The sequence below is a fragment of the Neoarius graeffei genome, chromosome 11 (assembly GCF_027579695.1).
Source record: "Neoarius graeffei isolate fNeoGra1 chromosome 11, fNeoGra1.pri, whole genome shotgun sequence".
NCBI classification, from domain to species: Eukaryota; Metazoa; Chordata; class Actinopteri; order Siluriformes; family Ariidae; genus Neoarius; species Neoarius graeffei.
In genome coordinates this window covers 34172589-34187352 of record NC_083579.1, presented here as the reverse complement: position 1 = coordinate 34187352, position 14764 = coordinate 34172589, and the positions used below count along the sequence as shown (strand labels likewise).

Below are 14764 nucleotides of genomic sequence, written 5' to 3'. Positions count from 1 at the left end.
GATGCTCACCAGTGACCTCCAGTGCCATCCATTGTATCGGGGCGGCGCTTCCTGGCTCTGCTCGAGGCCCAGGTGGAAGACCAGCAGGTGATACGGAGCTGGGTCCAGTCAACAGGTGCTCCAGCAGCCGTCCCTGTGGCCAGCGTGCCCACCCAGCTGGCCAAGATGGGGCTGCAGGATGACCCTGAAGCCTTTCTCAAGTTGTTCGAGCATGTCATGGAGGCGAGCTCATGGCCAACCTCACAGTGGGTGGCTCGCCTACTGCTGCTCCTCTCGGGGGAAGCCCAGCTCACTGCTTGGCAGCTCCCAGCCACCTGCATGCTGGAGTACCCCAATCTGAAGCGGGCCATCCTACAGTGGGTCGACCATGGCCCAGAAGAGCAGCACCAGCACTTTCGCTAGCTGGCATTCATTGAAGTGGGCTGGCTATTTGCATTTGCACAACAGCTCTGGGACACCTGCTGACAGTGGCTGCTGGCAGGTGAGTGCGATGTCAAGCCCATCCTTGAGCGAGTGACACTGGAGCAGTTCGTCATCCAACTACCTAGCGAGACGTCAGCATGGATCTGGTGTCACCAAGTGGCATCGCTGGAGGAGGTGATCCAGCTGTCTGAGGAACACCTGATGGTGTTTCCGGGAGCAGGCGCTCCCGCAGCTTCTCTTCCTCTCTCTCACTTTCGTTTTCTCCCCCTCCCTCTCCCTCTCTCTCCTCGCCCTTCCCCTAACCCAGCTCTGTGGAAATGGGAGCCAATTCCCCTGAAACCCACTCCCTGCCCTCATGTCTGTCCTCATGTTTCTTCCCTCCCTTCTCCATCTGTGTTTGTGCCGCTGTTAACCCCCTCTCGCTCTCCACAGGTGGACTCATCCATGCTCGCCAGAACAGGAGCGAGCCCATACAGGTCTGTCAGTGCGGAGGGAAGGCAGGGAATCAGTGCTTCCGCATGGAGGCGGGGCTACTGATTCACGTTCCTGATGCACCACCGGCTTCCCCTGATCGAGCAGGAGCATATAGAATCGTTGTGAATATTCAAGGGGGTACACATCAGGCTTTGATGGATTCTGGTTGTAATCAGACCTCCATGTATCAAAGCCTGATTCAGTGCAGGGCACTGGGAAATGCACGATTGGTGAGGGTCAAATGTGTGCACGGGGACATTCACAAATACCTGCTAATGCCTGTCACTATTCACTTCCGGGGAGAAAAGCATAGTGTGGAGGCAGTGGTTAGTCCGAGCCTCACCCATCTACTTATCCTGGGAATAGATTGACCAGGGTTTAAAATGTGAATGAAACAGTTAGTGGTGGGTGGGTCCTGCAGTAGTATGTCACAGAGGAATCCCGCTGAAACGTTAGATGTGGAGACAGTCCCAGGGCCGTCTGTGTCAGCTCCACATCATGATGACATGGGGGGGGGGGGGGGTGCTCTCCTCTCTCTCTGGGGAATCCCTTAAGGGATTTCCCCATTGGAGCAGGTGCATGATGAGTTTCTGAGACACGGCTTTGACCAAGTGAAAGTAATTGATGGCCAAATCCTCCAACGTAACCTTGTGCTTTCCTTCCTGTATTTTTGTATTATTAAGGATAGACTATATCGAGTAATGCAGGACACTCAAACTAAAGAGGAAGTGACACAATTGTTGGTCCCGAAGAGCCGTAGAGAACTTCTATTCCATGTGGCTCATCATAATCCTATGGCTAGGCATTTGGGGCAGGATAAAACACTAAATTGTCTTATGGCCCGTTTCTATTGGCCGGGGATTTGTGTCAGTGTCCGCAAGTGGTGTGTGGCATGTTGCGAATGCCAGCTGGTAAATCCAACAGCCACACCAAAAGTGCCATTGTGCCCATTACCATTAATTGAGATCCCCTTCGAAAAAAATTGGCATGGATCTCATCAGGTGATTAGATAGACCTGCAACACGGGTATCACTTTGCACCAGTCATAGTGGATTATGCAACACGATATCCAGAAGCAGTGCCTCTTTGCAATACTTCAGCACGTAGTGTTGCTGAGGCACTCTTCTACATTATCTCCTGAATCGGTTATCTTTCTATCTTCCGAAAGAAATCCTGACTGATCAAAGCCCTACTTTTACGTCATGCACACTGTGTGAACTGTACAAATTATTGGGGATTAAATCGGTTCATGCTAGTGTTTATCATCTGCAAACAGACAGGCTGGTCAAACAATTTAACCAAACACTTAAAAACACGATTCGTAAGTTTGTTCACGAGGACGCTAAAAACTGGGACAGGTGGCTAGACCCTCTGTTGTTTGCAGTGTGCGAGGTCCCACAAGCCTCCACCAGGGCTTATGGTATGGGTGCAAGCCCCGTGGTGTCTTAGACATAAATAGAGAGAAATGGGAAGAGGGACTTTCTCAAAGCAAAAATGAAATTCAATACATTCATGACCTGAGAGCAAAAATTCATGCACTAATCCACATAACCCAGGAGAATTTGCTAGAGGCCCAAGAATGTCAATCTCACCTGCACAACAGAGGGACACGGCTAAGGGAATTTGCACCAGGAGATAAAGTCCTCATTTTACTGCCCACCTCAAGCTCAAAATTAATCGCCAATTGGCAAGGGCCCTTCAAGGTCAAATGAATGGGGGAGGTTGACTATGAGGTCAAACGTCCAGATAGAAGCGAAAATATTGCAAATTTACAGAGATTAAATTATGTTTTCGGGCAAAAAGGCATTGCTGCTTCAAATAAAAAAATCATGAAGTAGTTTTAGATCTGTTATGAAAGTTTACATGATTAAGATGAAAGTTTAAAACATTTACGTTTTTACTGTTTAATACTTTTAAGTACTTTAAAAAGTGGGCGGGACAGTGGTGTAGTGGTTAGCGCTGTCGCCTCACAGCAAGAAGGTCTGGGTTCGAGCCCCATGGCCGGCGAGGGCCTTTCTGTGTGGAGTTTGCATGTTCTCCCCATGTCCGCGTGGGTTTCCTCTGGGTGCTCCAGTTTCCCCCACAGTCCAAAGACATGCAGGTTAGGTTAACTGGTGACTCTAAATTGACCGTAGGTGTGAATGTGAGTGTGAATGGTTGTCTGTGTCTATGTGTCAGCCCTGTGATGACCTGGCGACTTGTCCAGGGTGTACCCCGCCTTTCGCCCGTAGTCAGCTGGGATAGGCTCCAGCTTGCCTGCGACCCTGTAGAACAGGATAAAGCGGCTAGAGATAATGAGATGAGACTTTAAAAAGTAGCAACTTTTTAATTTATTTTTTTAAGTGAAGTATATTTATTTCTTTAAGTGAAGTATAATTTCTCAGTACTTTTTCAACCCCTGGTGTGAAAACACATCAGTCTCATGGTTAAATCTCATGGTGGTGCACAGAGAGAGTCACATGCTTTTTTTAATCTGATTTGCTAATGGACTTTTTTTTTTCCCCCTGAGAGCTTTAAAAGCTCTTGTCTTTTTAGTTTTGTTTGGGGATTTTCCCCACAATTTCTTCTCCTACTTCTGGTGAATAGTACAAAGAGGCCTGTTGTGCAACTGCACCACATCAACACCACAACTTGGACTGAATGAGATGAAGTGAAGGCGGAAAGGAAGACAGACGGACTGATGGTCAAGCTTGAGCTGTTTCGCACCTGCAGCAGCGTTTCCGTTTCTTCTGTGCCTACTGATCTGTGCTGAGGGGGAACAGGACGCTTGCTTCTGCTCCATGTTGGACTTCACATCGGGGTCATCTCCTGGAAAACAGCATCAGATCAGACTCAGTGACTCTGTTCAAGGTTAAAGGTGATCTGTGTCATGTATAAACATTTTACAAACCTGTAACAGCCACATAACGTCCTCCTAAACTCTGTGATTCACAATATGACATTTGATGGATGTTGCTAATTTGTTCATTTCAGGTTTCTGACACTGACCAAAATTATTATTTTCTTAAATAACGTAAACTATTGATATACAGTACTGGGAAAAAGTCTTAGGCACATGTAATGAAATGCTGTAGAGCAAAGATGGCTTCAAAAATAATGAAATGAAATGTTTCAACATTAAAGAACTACTATAAACAGCATACTATAAACCCTTTGCTTTAAAAAAATAGTAGTCTCAGGTACAGCAAGTGCAGTTTTATGCGGAAATGAGCTGTAGGTTTTACTGAGCATCTTACAGAACCAGCCACAGTTCTTCTGGACACTGTGACGGTCACACTCGCTTCGTAATTTTGCACCAAAACCCAGCAGCCTTCATTATGGTTTCTTTTTTAATCTGAAAAATGGTCTCTTATGTAATATTCTGCTCGGATACAACATTTTTTCTTTTTTTTCTCTTTTTTGTACTGACTCAATAATGTAGAAGTCCATCCATCCATCCAGTATCTGTAGCTGCTTATCCTGTCCCATAGGGTCGCAGGCAAGCTGGAGCCTATCCCAACTGCCTACGGGCGAAAGGCGGGGTACACCCTGGACAAGTCGCCAGGTCATCACAGGGCTGACACATAGACACAGACAACCATTCACACTCACATTCACACCTACGCTCAATTTAGAGTCACCAGTTAACCTAACCTGCATGTCTTTGGACTGTGGGGGAAACCGGAGCACCCGGAGGAAACCCATGTGGACACGGGGAGAACATGCAAACTCCACACAGAAAAGCCCTCTCCAGCCACTGGGCTCGAACCCAGGACCTTCTTGCTGTGAGGCGACAGTGCTAACCACTACACCATCGTGCTGCCCTAACGTAGAAGTCTCATCTAATCTCATCTCATCATCTGTAGCCGCTTTATCCTGTTCTACAGGGTCGCAGGCAAGCTGGAGCCTATCCCAACTGCCTACGGGCGAAAGGCGGGGTACACCCTGGACAAGTCGCCAGGTCATCACAGGGCTGACACATAGACACAGACAACCATTCACACTCACATTCACACCTACGCTCAATTTAGAGTCACCGGTTAACCTAACCTGCATGTCTTTGGACTGTGAGGGAAACCGGAGCACCCGGAGGAAACCCACGCGGACACGGGGAGAACATGCAAACTCCGCACAGAAAGGCCCTTGCCGGCCGCTGGGCTCGAACCAGGTCCTTCTTGCTGTGAGGCGACAGCGCTAACCACTACACCACCGTGACGCCCAACGTAGAAATTATAAAACAGAAATCTATAACTAAGTTTGGATGAAAAAAGGGTGCCTAAGACTTTTGCACAGTACTGTATCTGCCTACTCACCTTTTATAAAGCTGTATTTGGAAATGAATGTTGATAACTACCATTAATAGTGTTTATAGCTGCTGTAACTTATTTGACAACAGGAAATAAATTGTTTTTCAGACATCCCATCATATTAAATGCATCTATAAACAGGAAAAAAAAACCCTGCCAGGATTTATTTTTTCAAAATTGTTTGCCTTGGCAAATTGCTGTGGTGTAAGAGGAATAAAACACTTGCGGATTGATTATTTTTCTATAGCAGCACCACAGGGCGGCACGGTGGTGTAGTGGTTAGCGCTGTCGCCTCACAGCAAGAAGGTCCGGGTTCGAGCCCCGTGGCCGGCGAGGGCCTTTCTGTGTGGAGTTTGCATGTTCTCCCCGTGTCCGCGTGGGTTTCCTCCGGGTGCTCCGGTTTCCCCCACAGTCCAAAGACATGCAGGTTAGGTTAACTGGTGACTCTAAATTGACCGTAGGTGTGAATGTGAGTGTGAATGGTTGTCTGTGTCTATGTGTCAGCCCTGTGATGACCTGGCGACTTGTCCAGGGTGTACCCCGCCTTTCGCCCGTAGTCAGCTGGGATAGGCTCCAGCTTGCCTGTGACCCTGTAGGACAGGATAAAGCGGCTAGAGATAATGAGATGAGATGAGCAGCACCACAGAGTGTTTTAGTCCTCACTTTGTTTCATTCCTCAGTAAAATCATAGGAGAAACATGCAAAAGATAAAGGTATACAGCTGTGTCATCTGTATATGAGTATAATATTATGCATGGAATGAAACAGTCTAGTATGACACTTATGTTTGTTAGCCTACATTGCTTGTACATACAGGACAACAATATTCCAGTTTCTGCCCGCCTAGCTTACAGAACATTACCTTCAAGTCCAGTGGAATGACGCAGTGTTAAGTTTAAATATGTTTAAATGTTCATTCCTCTATTGGGAAAAGAATGCTAGAGATGGAGTTGCCAGGTAGAAGGAAAAGAGGAAGACCAAAGATGAGATTTATGCATATGGTGAAGGAGGACATGAGGACGGTTGGTGCTACACAAAAAGATATGGAGGACAGGAGGAGATGGAGGGATATTATCCGCTGTGGCGACCCCTAACGGGAACAGTCAAAAGAAGAAGAAGAAATGTTCATTCTTCTGCCCAGTTTGTTGTCATGAATTATAAAAGTTTCAACTGAAATGAGCATTTGTGGAAAAAAAAACAACTGTCTATCCATAACCGCTTATCCTGTGTAGGGTCACAGGCAAGCTGGAGCCTATCCCAGCTGACTACGGGCGAAAGGCGGGGTACACCCTGGACAAGTCGCCAGGTCATCGCAGGGCTGACACATAGACACACACAACCATTCACACTCACATTCACACCTACGGTCAATTTAGAGTCACCAGTTAACCTAACCTGCATGTCTTTGGACTGTGGGGGAAACCGGAGCACCCGGAGGAAACCCACGCGGACACGGGGAGAACATGCAAACTCCGCACAGAAAGGCCCTCGCCAGCCACTGGGCTCGAACCCAGAACTGTGAGGCGACAGTGTTAACCACTACACCACCATGCTGCCCAAAAAACAATTTTATTTTCATCAATCTTTTTAATAGTTTCTGCTGTTCTTGTTTTAAAGACTTTCTCATATTACCAAATGTTAAAAGAGCTGTACACAGTTTTGGCATCTATTGACTACCAGACTGTACGGAACACGCCTCTTCCTACAGAGACTGGTGCCTGCGTCATTCCACTGGACATTAACGCTGCTGTAGAAAACGCCAGGAGAGTGAAACATTCTGTTATTCTTAGTCATTTCTCATTAATCTTTTTACTGTTTTTCTTAATGAACGAATGTATAAATGGCCTCGGTACAAATAAAAACATACCTAAGGTAGTATAAACGATCTAGTATTTGATTACAACAGGGAAAGCTTAGGTGCGCCAATCCACCAGATGCTATTTTGTGTGTGTGTGTGTTTTATATATATCAGTGTTGTAGTCAAGTCACTAAACCTCAAGCCCGAGTCCAGTCTCTAGTCCCCAGCGTTCAAGTCTGAGTCAAGTCCAAGTCATTAAAAACAAATTCAAGTCCGAGTTGAGGCCACTATTGATCCAAGTCGAGTCCAGCATTCCAACTGCACCATTTGACGGTGGCTGTTTTAGCGCCATAACATTAGTTTGCTCCTGAACATGATGTATGAACAGGTGAATGTGCGTCTCTTTGTCAGGGAGTGTGAAGTATTCTGTCAAAGATGGTTGGGAGACGGATGTAAGTGCAGAAGGTGTGTTTATTAATCCAAGTGAAGACAGGTAAACAATCCAGAACGGCAAGCAAAATCATAAAACGGTGGAACAGGCAATAGGTCGAGCGAGGCACAAACAAGCTATCGTAGACTCAGCAGAATCAAAGACGAGAAACAGGAAATCAGGGATCAGGAAACCAAACAAGGAAATAAGGCTCGGTAATGGGTCAGCAATGCAACTCAATACTTCGCAAAGTAAATGTGTTTTCACAGTTTTTATATAGGCACACTGTTTGCACCTTAATCCTGTGCAGGTGCGAGTCGTTTACGGCGTGCGCCTGAAAGTCCGCTTGGCACGTGCGCTGTCTGGAGTGTGCCATATATATATATATATATATTCCATTTTCCCCACACAGTTTTGTCATGGGCGGCACGGTGGTGTAGTGGTTAGCGCTGTCGCCTCACAGCAAGAAGGTCCTGGGTTCGAGCCCCGGGGCCGGCGAGGGCCTTTCTGTGCGGAGTTTGCATGTTCTCCCCGTGTCCGCGTGGGTTTCCTCCGGGTGCTCCGGTTTCCCCCACAGTCCAAAGACATGCAGGTTAGGTTAACTGGTGACTCTAAATTGACCGTAGGTGTGAATGTGAGTGTGAATGGTTGTCTGTGTCTATGTGTCAGCCCTGTGATGACCTGGCGACTTGTCCAGGGTGTACCCCGCCTTTCGCCCGTAGTCAGCTGGGATAGGCTCCAGCTTGCCTGCGACCCTGTAGAAGGATAAAGCGGCTAGAGATAATGAGATGAGATGAGAATTTGTGTACCTTGCAGAAAAATGATTATAACCTAACTAACATACTATTATTGATTTGGTTCACTTTCATTGAGGTCACATCATAAAGGTTTCCTGTAAGGGGAATTTCCAATGCTATAGGTCAACTTAAAAGATCTCTATATTTTGCTGATATTTTGTACTTTTTGTGATATATTGAGTCTTTTGGGGTTTCTTATGGAGGTTGTTTGGTTCATTTGATTCCTCTTCTGAAAGATTGATAAATTGTGCATCATGAAATGTGTATTTTATTGTGCAACAAATGTATTTAGATTCATACACTGAATTTCAGTGTAAACGCGGGGTGGATAGCAAGGGCGGGTGGTGCATAAGGGCGATTGGGCGATGCACTGCCAAAACGAAAAAAAAAAGTTTTTTTTTTTAAACAAACTTTCACCAGTGTTGCTCTAGGCCTTTTACTCTGTCTCTGGGTATCATTGTCCAATCAGGGTGGTCTTGCTTCTAGAGTACCGCCCCTTTTGGGGCAATTTCAGTCACGTTGAAAATCGCCCAAGAGTTCACTGATAGAGTCCCATGTTAATATATATATTTTTTCCTGACTGACACTTCAATGCAATATCTATGGGTTCCGGGGGGGGGGGGGGGGGGGGGGGGGGGGGGGGGGGCTTGCCCTAACGTGCTTACGTCACTGCGAAACGCGGCAAAGTTGCGTTCGATCCTCTCAGTTTCTGAGGTGAGATGGATTCGGAAAGCGATTCAGTGCGGTCCTTAAAAGAAATTCCATTTAGTCAGCGATCAAATCGAGCTAAATTGGCAACAAAACAAGCTGGACCCCCCTCGACCAAATCGAAACATAAAACAAATTTCGACAAGGGGGGAAATCATATACTCGAGGTTTTACTTCAACATGGTCCCAGCGCAAATCCTGGCGAGCTGGCTGCAAGGACGCCTCAGCGGTTTTCTGCTCCCCCTGCTTACTTTTCCACCCTGGAGGTGGCTCCACGGACAACGCTGCTTGGACGGTCACTGGAGTTTCGGACATGCATCATTTGTCGGAGAAAATAAAAAAACATGAGTCATCAAAGATTCACATGGGCAGCTGCCTGAAATTTTCGGCTTTTGGGAGAGTGAACATCGCTACACAGCTGGATGAGGGCTACAGGCTAGCAGTTTGCCGCCACAACGATGAGGTGAGCAAGAACAGGCACATATTAAACCGGCTCATCCAACGCGTGAAATTTTGTGGAGTGTTCGAGTTAGCTCTACGAGGCAAAGACGAAACTGAGGGCTCCAGTCACCATGGTGTTTTTCTGGGTTTGGTTGACTCCGTGACTCACTCACACACACACACACACACACACACACACACACACACACACACACACACACACACACACACAATCAGTTCACGTTTGATGTTTTCAATTTGCATTTTTATATTTGCCACACTTTGCTCTGAGAGTTAGCACTTTGGTAATATCCTTGGTAAATACCAGTAATTGCAAGATCTAAAGCTCCACTCATCTATTTATTCAACTGCTATTGTTATGTTAGCCAACTATTTACAATGTTTTGTTACAGTAAGTGCACTTTCCTGTTGTCCTTAAGTTCCACAGTCTGTGAAATTCTTGCTGGTCATGGAGTTTGAAGTACAAAATCTATTTACAGAACATTCTGTAGAACAGTACTTTCAAGATTGGCAAATAAATACAGTGGTGCTTGAAAGTTTGTGAACCCTTTAGAATTTTCTCTATTTCTGCATAAATATGACCTAAAACATCATCAGATTTGCACACAAGTCCTAAAAGTAGATAAAGAGAACCCAGTTAAACAAATGAGACAAAAATATTATACTTGGTCATTTATTTATTGAGGAAAATGATCCAATATTACATATCCGTGAGTGGCAAAAGTATGTGAACCTTTGCTTTCAGTATCTGGTGTGACCCCCTTGTGCAGCAATAACTGCAACTAAACGTTTGTGGTAACTGTTGATCAGTCCTGCACACCGGCTTGGAGGAATTTTAGCCCATTCCTCCGTACAGAACAGCTTCAACTCTGGGATGTTGGTGGGTTTCCTCACATGAACTGCTCGCTTCAGGTCCTTCCACAACATTTCCATTGGATTAAGGTCAGGACTTTGACTTGGCCATTCCAAAACATTCTTCTTTACCCATTCTTTGGTAGAACGACTTGTATGCTTAGGGTCGTTGTCTTGCTGCATGACCCACCTTCTCTTGAGATTCAGTTCATGGACAGATGTCCTGACATTTTCCTTTAGAATTCGCTGGTATAATTCAGAATTCATTGTTCCATCAATGATGGCAAGCCGTCCTGGCCCAGATGCAGCAAAACAGGCCCAAACCATGATACTACCACCACCATGTTTCACAGATGGGATAAGGTTCTTCTGCTGGAATGCAGTGTTTTCCTTTCTCCAAACATAACGCTTCTCATTTAAACCAAAAAGTTCTATTTTGGTCTCATCCATCCACAAAACATTTTTCCAGTAGCCTTCTGGCTTGTCCACATGATCTTTAGCAAACTGCAGATGAGGAGCAATATTCTTTTTGGAGAACAGTGGCTTTCTCCTTGCAACCCTGCCATGCACACCATTGTTGTTCAGTGTTCTCCTGAGGGTGGACTCATGAACATTAACATTAGCCAATGTGAGAGAGGCCTTCAGTTGCTTAGAAGTTACCCTGGGGTCCTTTGTGACCTCGCCAACTATTTCACGCCTTGCTCTTGGAGTGATCTTTGTTGGTCGACCACTCCTGGGGAGGGTAACAATGGTCTTGAATTTCCTCCGTTTGTACACAATCTGTGTGACTGTGGACTGGTGGAGTCCAAACTCTTTAGAGATGGTTTTGTAACCTTTTCCAGCCTGATGAGCATCAACAACGCTTTTTCTGAGGTCCTCAGAAATCTCCTTTGTTCGTGCCATGATACACTTCCACAAACATGTGTTGTGAAGATCAGACTTTGATAGATCCCTGTTCTTTAAATAAAACAGGGTGCCCACTCACACCTGATTGTCATCCCATTGATTGAAAACAGCTGACACTAATTTCACCTTCAAATTAGCTGCTAATCCTAGAGGTTCCCATACTTTTGCCACTCACAGATATGTAATATTGGATCATTTTATTCAATAAATAAATGACCAAGTATCATATTTTTTTCTCATTTGTTTAACTTGGTTCTATTTTTCTACTTTTAGGACTTGTATGAAAATCTGATGATGTTTTCTGTCATATTTATGCAGAAATATAGAAAATTCTAAAGGGTTCACAAACTTTCAAGCACCACTGTATGTATTATTTTTTAAAAATATGGTTTCCTTTCTTATTTAGTTGTTGGACATATCTTTTATAAAGATATCATTCACATCATACAATATTGAAATAATGTGAATAGTGAATAGGGCGTAATTGAAATTGGTCATTGTGGAGCCACACTATTCTTCGATTGTGAATGTTGTTTGCAACTTTACACCACAGCCTATAGCTTAGGTAGCTACAAGGAAAAGATTTCTGTCATATGCTGCCATCTAGTGGACAGAAGTGGCATGGAACTGTGATATGCAGAGAGAAAACAAAAAAAAAGAATCAATAATGTCTGGCCACCTATAATGTGCCTGCTGAATGAGTCACCTTATGACATTATTGGATAATTTGCCCCTCCTGAGAAAATTTTCAAGACCCGCCACTGGTGGATAGACAACGTTTTTGAGGGGGAGGGGTTTGGGGAGTGATTGAGGGGGTGCTGAACGTGGAGTTTGCAAACTCACTTGCCAGCTACAAATACACTAGTTGCGATAGCAACATGCTGATGGACAGAAAAAAAATCATCTTATCATATTTGTGTTTATGTGAGCCAGTTTTCAACTTGACACTGATTGATAAACAGAACATCCGAATTTTATTTCTGTTTACAATCCGACATGGCGAACACACATCATCGGATATCCTGGTACAGAATTCTGACGAGATTCCATCGGGATCCTGTACAGCATGACCTTAAAAGAGCGCTGAATTCATACAGTGTAAAAACAAACCTAGAAAACTGAACATTTTATTTTCTGATTATCATCACTGTAAGATCTTTAATAACCAGCAGGCCGACGCCAGACCCATCCCGTGCTGACTCTGAGAATGTTGTGTTGTTCTCCAGCACAGCCCAGGGCCTGAAGAGAAAACTACAAAGACATTATTTGTCTGAACTGAGACTGTGTTCTGGGGACGACGTGGATGAGATAACACATCCAGAGCACCTGACTCTGATTGCTCAACTCGAAACTCAGATGCTGGATGTTAGAACAGAGCTTGTGAGGAAGGTATGATTTGTTTGGTCAGATTGTTCGAATCTTTGGTGTGTGTGTGTGTGTGTGTGTGTGTGTGTGTGTGTGTGTGTGTGTGTGTGTGTGTGCGTGCGTGTGTGTGTGAGTAGGTGTGTGTGTATTACATAATCGAGAACCATATGATTCTGAGAGAACCCTGGGGAATCAGTAAGTTCGTTGTAGCTTGGGATGGTACCATCTAATATGATGACACAATTCTATACTGTATATGTTCATGAAACATCCTGAGCAGCAAAAAACATAGCAGTATGTAGGTAAATGTCATTAACACACATCCACAAAAAATACAGCATACATCATCAGGCTCGTTAGTGTTAATAATCCATTCACCTACCTTTCATCTTGTCTACTTCTGGAAGGATGGAGTGCCTCGGGAACGTTGCCTTGCCAGTCTGCCTCCAGTTTCTCTGCTGTCCTGCCAGGCTCATACATGGAGCTGGCATTGTGCTGTTACACCCTGATTCTCCTCTGTGCGGTATCTGCTCCAGGATCTGTGTGTGTGTGTGTGTGTACAGTACACCACAGCCAGAGCAGCTGATTCTCTCCAGCTCAGGCTGCGTCCCAATCCTACTCTGTAAATGAATCTATTTTGATTTGCTCACTCTCTCTCTCTCTCTCTCTCTTCCCCTTTAAGAGTCAGCATCGTTCACGTCAGCAAGGATGAGATGCATGCAGAGCTGAATAAAATACACACACACACACGTTCCACAGGAGTTACCAGAGCAACAGTGAAATGTCAGATTGAAAATGTGTGTGGGCATGACGTTACCCATCTGTGTTAATAAATGGGAGGAAAAATATATATTTTTAAAATAATAATAATAATTTTTAAAAAAATCAAATACAAATAAATTAATAAATATTGAAAAATTATTTTTATGAACATGGAAAAAAACACATGCAAAACATAAAAACCCCAAATCAGTCTTCAGTTATATTTTATTTAATCTTTCATTTAATTTACATAAAATTGCAATATTCCCCGTGTCCACGTGGGTTTCCTCCGGGTGCTCCGGTTTCCCCCACAGTCCAAAGACATGCAGGTTAGGTTAACTGGTGACTCTAAATTGACCGTAGGTGTGAATGTGAGTGTGAATGGTTGTCTGTGTCTATGTGTCAGCCCTGTGATGACCTGGCGACTTGTCCAGGGTGTACCCCGCCTTTCGCCCGTAGTCAGCTGGGATAGGCTCCAGCTTGCCTGCCACCCTGTAGAACAGGATAAAGTGGCTAGAGATAATGAAATGAGATGAGATGATGAACTGTCCCAACTCTCCCCATCTGGCCCTTTTGAAAAAAAAAATCCTTAAATGTTTCTCCTCAGAATTTACATTTAATAAATGATACTATATCTGGTAACTCTAGGCTACGTACTTTAATTCCTAACAAATCCCCAATTCACCAGCGTACATTACACCACGGTGTCGTGGTTAGCACTGTTGCCTCACAGCAAGAAGGTTCTGGGTTCAAACCCAGCAGCCGACGAGGGCCTTTCTGTGTGGAGTTTGCATGTTCTCCCAGTGTCTGCGTGGGTTTCCTCCGACAGTCCAAAGATATGCAGGTTAGGTTCATTGGTGGCTCTAAATTGACTGTGAGTGTGAATGGTTGTCTGTGTCTATGTGTCAGCCCTGCGATGACCTGGCAACTTGTCCAGGGTGTACCCCGCCTTTCGCCCGTAGTCAGCTGGGATAGGCTCCAGCTTGCCTGTGACCCTGTAGAACAGGATAAAGCGGCTACAGATAATGAGATGAGATGAAATTGCAATATTTACAAAGGCTTAAACGAAATAAGCTCAATAATATTAAAGAATCAATCTAATTTATATCAATAATTAATTTATATAAAATTGCAATAGATAGACAAAAACAAAAAACAAAATAAATATTCAAATAAATATTCAAATAAAAATGAAATAATTACAAATAAATCTTCAAATATAATTTGCAACTAAAAATTTAAAATGTATAAGTATTCAATAGGGGTGGCACGGTGGTGTAGTGGTTAGCGCTGTCGCCTCACGGCAAGAAGGTCCGGGTTCAAGCCCAGCGGCCGGCGAGGGCCTTTCTGTGTGGAGTTTGCATGTTCTCCCCGTGTCCGCGTGGGTTTCCTCCGGGTGCTCCGGTTTCCCCCACAGTCCAAAGACATGCAGGTTAGGTTAACTGGTGACTCTAAATTGAGCGTAGGTGTGAATGTGAGTGTGAATGGTTGTCTGTGTCTA

General features: G+C 44.7%; 1 protein-coding gene across 3 annotated transcripts in view; it reads right to left on the bottom strand.

Moving 5' to 3' along the window:
- The window catches only part of map7a (microtubule-associated protein 7a), a 34142-nt gene extending 20988 nt beyond the window's left edge, over nucleotides 1-13154 (bottom strand). For all 3 annotated transcript variants that reach the window (XM_060933752.1, XM_060933753.1, XM_060933754.1), the window contains exons 1-2: nucleotides 12884-13154; nucleotides 3604-3705 (exon numbers count right to left, since the gene is read on the bottom strand). In XM_060933752.1, the coding sequence (XP_060789735.1) occupies nucleotides 3604-3705; nucleotides 12884-12992 (211 nt within the window). In that variant the 5' untranslated portion in view covers nucleotides 12993-13154. The remainder of the gene's footprint in view (nucleotides 1-3603; nucleotides 3706-12883) is intronic.
- Nucleotides 13155-14764: the final 1610 nt, after the last annotated feature.